This window comes from Otolemur garnettii, unplaced genomic scaffold (assembly GCF_000181295.1).
Source record: "Otolemur garnettii isolate 467f Iridium unplaced genomic scaffold, OtoGar3 scaffold00092, whole genome shotgun sequence".
Classification (NCBI taxonomy): Eukaryota; Metazoa; Chordata; class Mammalia; order Primates; family Galagidae; genus Otolemur; species Otolemur garnettii.
In genome coordinates this window covers 5,404,100-5,411,352 of record NW_003852487.1, presented here as the reverse complement: position 1 = coordinate 5,411,352, position 7,253 = coordinate 5,404,100, and the positions used below count along the sequence as shown (strand labels likewise).

General features: G+C 51.0%; 1 protein-coding gene across 1 annotated transcript in view; it reads right to left on the bottom strand.

Moving 5' to 3' along the window:
* The window catches only part of PRKAR1B (protein kinase cAMP-dependent type I regulatory subunit beta), a 151,564-nt gene extending 145,930 nt beyond the window's left edge, over window positions 1–5,634 (bottom strand). The window contains exons 1-2 of the mRNA XM_003795462.2: window positions 5,537–5,634; window positions 4,354–4,549 (exon numbers count right to left, since the gene is read on the bottom strand). Of these exons, the coding sequence (XP_003795510.1) occupies window positions 4,354–4,530 (177 nt within the window). The 5' untranslated portion in view covers window positions 4,531–4,549; window positions 5,537–5,634. The remainder of the gene's footprint in view (window positions 1–4,353; window positions 4,550–5,536) is intronic.
* Window positions 5,635–7,253: the final 1,619 nt, after the last annotated feature.

The following is a 7,253-nucleotide window of genomic DNA, read 5'->3' as shown; positions in this document are numbered from 1 at the left end:
CCTTAGCCGCTTGAGCCACAGGCGCCGAGCCTCTTCTTTTAAATCAGTTTGTTAACATCAAAGTGTTTTTTCAGGGAAAAAACCCAGATAGTCATCACACATGAACAATGGAAAGAAGGTAAAAATTATACACACATCCACATGATTGAACAGCTCATGGCCATAACATCCCCTAAAAATTGCTAAAAAGGATACACAACAATATGAATGTACTTAATGCCAGTGAACTATTAACTATTTAGAAATAGTTAAAATGATACATTTGATGTTATGTGTATTTTACCATATCCAAGAAGAAACAGCAAACAAAAAATACAAATATGCTAAAATGATCCACATAATTTACACATGCATGTGCCGTAGGCAGTCAAGAAAAGTCCCCAGAAAATGTAGGACTGGCATAGAGGTAAAGAGTGATGCATATATTTTTTATTGGGAGGATCTTTGTCTACAGCAGTAAAAATTCATTATTAAAATGATATTATCACTTTACACAATCCTCTGAGAGATCCCATCTTGGTGGGGAGGCTCCAGAGCTGTATTTGGCCAGCAGATTATTTTACCTGCTTAAGTCTCTACCATAGAATAACTTGTCCTTCTAAATGGCCAGAGATGAAGTATTCACTCAGATGGGGCAGCACTCAGAGAGCTGGGCTGTCCCATGGGTCTGTGCAGGAGGTGGCCTCACCCTTCCGTGTGCTATACAGAGGCTGCACAGATGTGACACACGTGAGAACCCCTCCCTCAGACTTCTGCCCTCACTGGTCTCAGAAGAGAGGGAGGCCTCAGATACAGCCTCCTCCACTGAGGTTACAGCCCTCCCCAGAAGGGCACTTCTGGTGCTGTGACAGACATTCCACAGCAGCTCAAAAGGTGGTGGCAGGAAGTGAGCTCCATGGAATTCTCGTGTTCCTTTAGGTGCTCCGTATTTTGGAATCTCAGATCCACATGAGAATAACTATAACTTAAGGGACCCTCTCCCCCCTAAAAACGTACTCACACATAAAAGCATGCATATAGGCTCCGCACCTGTAGCTCTGTGGTTAAGGAGCTGGTCACATACACCAGGGCTGGCAGGTTTGAGCCCAGCCTGAGCCAGCTAAACAATGACAAGTGCAACAAGAAAATAGCCGGGCACTGTGTAGTCCCAGCTACTTAGAAGGCTGAGGCAAGAGAATCGCTGAAGCCCAAAGAGTTTGAGGTTGCTGTGAGCTGTGATATCCCAGCACTCTAATGAGGGCAACATAGTGAGACTCTGTCTCAAAAAAAAAAAAAACATACATACAATCTCAAAGAATTCATCACATCAAAGCCTTGCATCTATCAGCTATTACAGAACAAAGAAACAAAATAACCTGCAATCCCGCCCTGAAATACCACTCTGTCAGGATCTTGGTGTACACCCCTCAGAATCTTTCTTTGCATATAGACACATTATTGTTGGCATTAGTTTCAACAAAAATGGAATTGTATCACATATGATATCGCACAACCTGCTACTTCAGTTAGCAGTGGTTTGCTATCAGAGGCAGCCTGAGCAAAACAATGCCCCCCACCCCCAAATTCACACATTGGATTCCTAACCTCAGGACCTTAGAATGTGGCCTTATTTGGAGGCACAGTCTTTACAGGGGTAATGAAGTTACTATGAGGTCATTAGGGTAGACCCTCATCCAGTATGGCTGGCATCCCTATACAAGGGGAAACTTGGACACAGAGGCAGAGGGATGCCCCATGAGGATGAAGGATGTATCTGTAAGCCAAGGAACACTCACATTGCTGACAAGCCATCAGGAGCTGGGGGACATCCTCCCTCCAGCCCTCAGAGTAGCCCCCTGCCAACATCTTGATCTCAGGTTTCCAGCCTCCAGAAGGGTCAGAGAATAGATTTGTGTTGGTTAAGCCACCCAGTCTGTGGTACAACCATCCCTCCTCAGCATCCATAGGGATTGGTTCCAGGATCCCCAGGGATACCAAGATTCAGGAAGTACTCCCATCTCAGGCCTTGATGCCCCCCACAGCCTCCTTGTTGGTCTCCCCACTCCTCTCCTCTGGCTTGGGCACCTCCCCACTGGGGTCCCCAGCTTCCTTCCAGAGGTCTCTATGTGGGGTCCACAGAGCCCAGAGTCATACTCATCTGCCCCCTACAAGCTGCCTCCTCCTGGGTCCTCCTTGTCTCCCAGAAACAAGCATCACCCCTGACCAGCAATCCCCCTCAAACCTTTGCATCACTAAGTCTTCCCCACCCAGGCTCTAGCAACCCTAACCCCACCACCATGTTTCTCTACCTCAGCCCTATTGAGACTTAGGGCCAGATAACTCCTCGTTGTAGGGCTGTTTTATACCTTATAGGAAGTTTAGCAGCATCCCAACCTCTACGTACTAGGTGACAACCAGATGACAAAACCTACCACCAATGTAACAACAAAAAATACCTCCAGCCATTGCCAAATGTCCTCTGATGAGAGCAGCAACACTGTCCTCACTCAGCTGCCTCCATTGGCTTCTGGCTTGGACCCTGCCTCAGGCCTCCCACTAGGCCCCCAGCCTCCATCCATATCCATACCTCACATCCTAGGAGACTGATTACCTGGCTGGGAGGTCACTAGTGAACAAACTGATAAGTAACTCTAGTTCTAATGAAGTTATGGTTTGAGCTGGGGAAGGATGTGTCAGCACCTGCCTAAGGCTCCCACTTTGACCTGCAGGGGACTGATGCTCCCCACTCCCAGTTCTCTCCTTAGCACTTGGGACAAGAACTCCCTCACTGACCTTTGTCCTAAACAGTAACTCCTTGAGAAACCAAAGAAAGATGGACTGAGCTCACACGACCATTTTCACCTATCAATTGCAGAAAGAAAAAAAAAAAAAAACTCTTAAATTAAAATAGCCAAAGCTGCCTAGGGTGGGTAAACTAACAATCGCATTCCCAATGCTGCCATTCTGGGGAGCATTTTGATGATACCAGCAAGATTACTTTGACCAAGTAATTCCATTTTTTAAAGGCAATCCTAAACAAACAATACTACACACAGAAAAAAAATCTATGGACAAATATGTTAGTATGGCATAATTTCAATACTAAAAAAAATGGATACAACTCAACTGTCCAGTCCAGGGAAAGGTTGAAAAAACTTTAGTAAATCTTCTCAACAGAAGATTGTATAATCACTTAAATAAGATCTATGAAAATTATATAATAAATGAAAAATACAAAATATAAAACTGCATTTATAATGTGGCTAAAACTATGTTTTTAAAAACACAGCATCTGAGGAGGAAGTAGGTAGATAGGACTACAAGGGATTTTTATTTCTTCTTTGCACCTCTGAACTTTTCAAATTTTCTTAAAGGCACACATTACTTTAAAGTGTTTTTTAATGGATTGTTTTAAAGGGAAGAAATAAGTACATTCTGTGGGTTAGAGCTATGTGATCTTGAAAGACCCCTGTCAAAAGCATTACCCCACTGGACAGGCACTTCCTGGCTCACAGGTGCTTAAAAGTAGACCATGGCCTGATTTGGTCCCACATCCACACTTGGTCTTCATGAAAGATTAAGTCAAGGGACAGTTATGTTGTGATAAAAGGACCAAGAGAAATCTTAGGTGGTACCTAGAAAGAATTTAGGATAGGGAGCCAGAATGAATACTGGAGGACTAGCCCTAGAGGGGGTGAGATGCAAGGTGGGGGGTGGGGTTCATGTCCCTACCACCTGCTTCTCGATCACACCCTTCTCCCAAAGGACATACATTCAGGAGACTAGAGAGAAGTGAGAGGCAATGCTCACGGAGGAATGAGTTATAGGGGTCTCTCCTTAAGAGCTGAGTCAGGTAAGCCTGTGCTTCCCCATACCCTACCAACCACACAAGTTCAAGGGCATTTTCCTCTACCAATGGCTGCAAAGTCTCAGTGACTTGGATCTGCATGAAATCTGACCTCAAAAGTCCCACACTGCCCTAGAGATTGGAGCTATTTTCTTTTACTCCAAGTGCTAATAACATCTACAATCAACCTGGTCCCCACCTCTATCCTCTGAGTTGGAAGCTGTCAGAGAATCCCATAGTCAGCTGGACCTAGAAACCGCGAGAATGCCTTCCACAAGAGCTCTGAAGGCCCTGAACCCTCTGGTAAGAGAAGGGGGAATTCTGTTACTTGGAAGACGATGCCAGGAGATGAGCTGTAAGAGACCCAACAAGGCAGGAGCAGCCCCAGTTGGCCTCTCTCCCCATGCTTCTGGAAAGGTCTGCAGGACAGCATTCCCTCAGCATCCAGCCTTCATGAGGACAGCAGGACAAGAGGGAAGTTTCTGCGGTATACCTGCAAAGGGACATAGGTGGGGAAAGCCACTGACCTTCTCCAGCCTCTCAAAATGCTCCCGGAGGAACTTCATGGGGTTGTCCGGCTTGCAGACACACAGGTGCACCACACAGTCTTTGAGGACCTGCTGGATGTTGTGCTTCTGAACATACAGCTCACACATCTTCACGCTGTCTTCCTCCTCACAGGGGGCACTGGGTGGAGAGGCCATGGTGAGGGTGTCTTCCGTCCTGTTGAGGAAAACCCAAATCACAGGGGCCTCAGGATGTGGTGGGGGACACTGGGGCTGCTCCTTATGCTTCAAAAATATGCACGTGATGTAGAATAAGGTTTATCCTTGTGCTAAAACCCAATTACTTCTATGGGGTTTAGCAACACAGAAGTAATTTATGTTGCATTTGTCAAAGATCTTCCCTTATGTTGGGCTAGGTGAGTTGTTACAAACAACCCCCAAAGCCTTACCTCTAAGCAGGTCCCGGCAGGGACAGGAAGGCTCAGACAGCGGTGTGTGTGGCTTGGCAGGTGGGAGAAGGCGGTGCCCCTCGGTGTCAGGCCCTGGCCTTACGAAGCCTCACTTTTGTCCGTCCCCCCCTTTAAGGACACTTGTGTGAACCGTCAATGTTGTCACGACCCGCGGCCTGCCGGAGGTGTCCTCCACAGGCGCTGAGGGGAGGGAGGGGAAGGGGGAGGGGAGAGGGAAAGGAAAGGGAAGGGGGAGAGGAGGGGAAAGGAAGGGAAGGGGAAGGAGAGGGGAAGAGGAGGGGAGGGGAGGGGTGTGCTGCGGTTAAGGGCTGGTGGTTTCACAGGAAAAGAAAGAAAAAAAGGAGAAGAGCGGAAACCTCCTGGAGTATGGAACGGGAACAATGCAGGCTGCGGCGGCGCGTTCTCAGCGCAGCGAACCGGGTTAAGTCACAATGCCCAGGCCCCGGGCGGCCGCCCCCGCCCCAGACCCTGCTCCCTCGGCCCGCTCCGCCCGGCCCTGCACGCGGAGGAGCATTCTCGGGCCGTGATGGGGGCGCCGGGGTTTGCTGAGCGCGGGCCGGGACGTTGCCTCGGCCAGAGGGGTCGCGGGCTGATTCCACCTTGGACGCCTCGCTGCGAGGGGGCCGGGCACCTCCCGTCGCCTGCGTTCCCGACAGGCCTCCCAGGCCCCGCCAAGACCGAGCTCCAGACAGGGCCGGGGGGCCCGGCGCCGACCCCACCCCAGCCCCGCATACCTGGATGCGCGGCGCCCGAGGCCAGAAGGCGGTTGCGCGAGGACGCGGGGACGCGGGGACGGCGGGCGAGCGGGTCCCCGCACTGCAGCGGCGCCGCCCTCCGCGCCCGCGCCCGCCCCCGCGCTGCGCGCTCGCTGGCTGCACCCAGAGTGGACCTCCCGCGCGGGAGTCTGCCCCGCATCTCCCCACCGACCGACCTTCTCCGGCCCCCTTACCCCGCCCTCTTCTCAGCCCCTCCCCCGGCCCGCTGCCGACTCTCCCCGCCTCCACTCTGGCCGAAGGGGGACACACAGTGGGTCTGGACACACAGTGGGTCTTGACACACCCACACGTTCCGTGGCAGGCCACCCAGGACCACCTTCATCGCTCCACACCGACTCACCCTCCACTCAGACCCTGGTGTCGCCCACCCTGGCCATGGCCAGGGCACCCACTGCACCCGCAACATTCTTTGAGCTGGGGGGTCACGTCCATGTGTCTATACTACACCTGGCTCCAGCAAGCACACCCGCTTTCTGGGGTCTCTCTGACTCAAGGGCCTGAGAGGGTAGCCAGGTGGGCCCAGGTGACCCCAATGAATCAAGTCCATTCCCTTTTCTTGGTTAAGGGCACCAGCTTCACCCAGATGCCCTAGTGGGAAAAGGCAGGGGCATCCTAAATTATTCCCACCATTCCTGGGGGTCTCCTGGGTGATATCCTAATCAGAGAATTTTTCTTATTTTTCTATTGCCCCATTCTGCTAGGGTGGTGGCAGAAACTTAGTCTCTCTTTCCCTAAAGCAGTGGTTCTCAACCTTTTTAATGCCACAGCCCCTTAATACAGTTCCCGTGGGCCACGGGTTGAGAACCGCTGCCCTAGAGGGTCTGAATACCAGGAAAGAGGACAGGGAGCTCATGCCTTGAAGGAGACACTGTCTACTCACTGTCCAAAGTCACCTGTCCACACTATGTCCTAATCACCTATTCCACACTCACCTGTCGGCTTCCCTGCCCCATGCTCCCTCATCCCCCACTCACCTATTCACTCAACTGTCCCCACATATCCACATTCACCTGTCTTCCCTGTCCTATGCTTACTTGTCCACATTCAACTACTTGTCCCTAATCACCTGTCCACACTCACTTGTTCTACCTCTCCCACAATCACCTGTCCACACTTATCTGTCCTATGCACACTTGTCAGCTATTCACCTGTCCATACTCACCTGTCCATGCAGTGCTCCACAGGCACCAGCCCTGCCAGCATGCTTCACCACAGGGCGGCATTGCCCAGCTCCTTCCTGCTGGCCTGAAGGTAAACCGAATAGGCCAAACAAGAAGCTCCCCTGGGTGGCGCCTGTGGCTCAGTGGGTAGGGCACCAGCCCCATATACCGAGGGTTGCGGGTTCAAACTCAACCCCAGCCAAACTACAACAAAAAATAGCCGAGTGTTGTGGCAGGTGCCTGTAGTCCCAGCTACTTGGGCGCTCAGGCCGCTGAGGCAGGAGAATCGCCTGAGCCCAAGAGCTGGAGGTTGCCGTCAGCTGTGATGCTACAGCACTCTACTGAGGGCGATAAAGGGAAACTCTGTCTCAAGAAAAAAAAAAAGAAGCTCCCCTGATTCTTCACACCTGGCCCTCAGGACCCTCTCTGGCCCTGGCCATACCTCAGGCAGATTCACTCTTGTCCTGGATTCTCCTACTGGAAGAGAGCCTTTTTCAGAAATTTGAGTCCAGTCA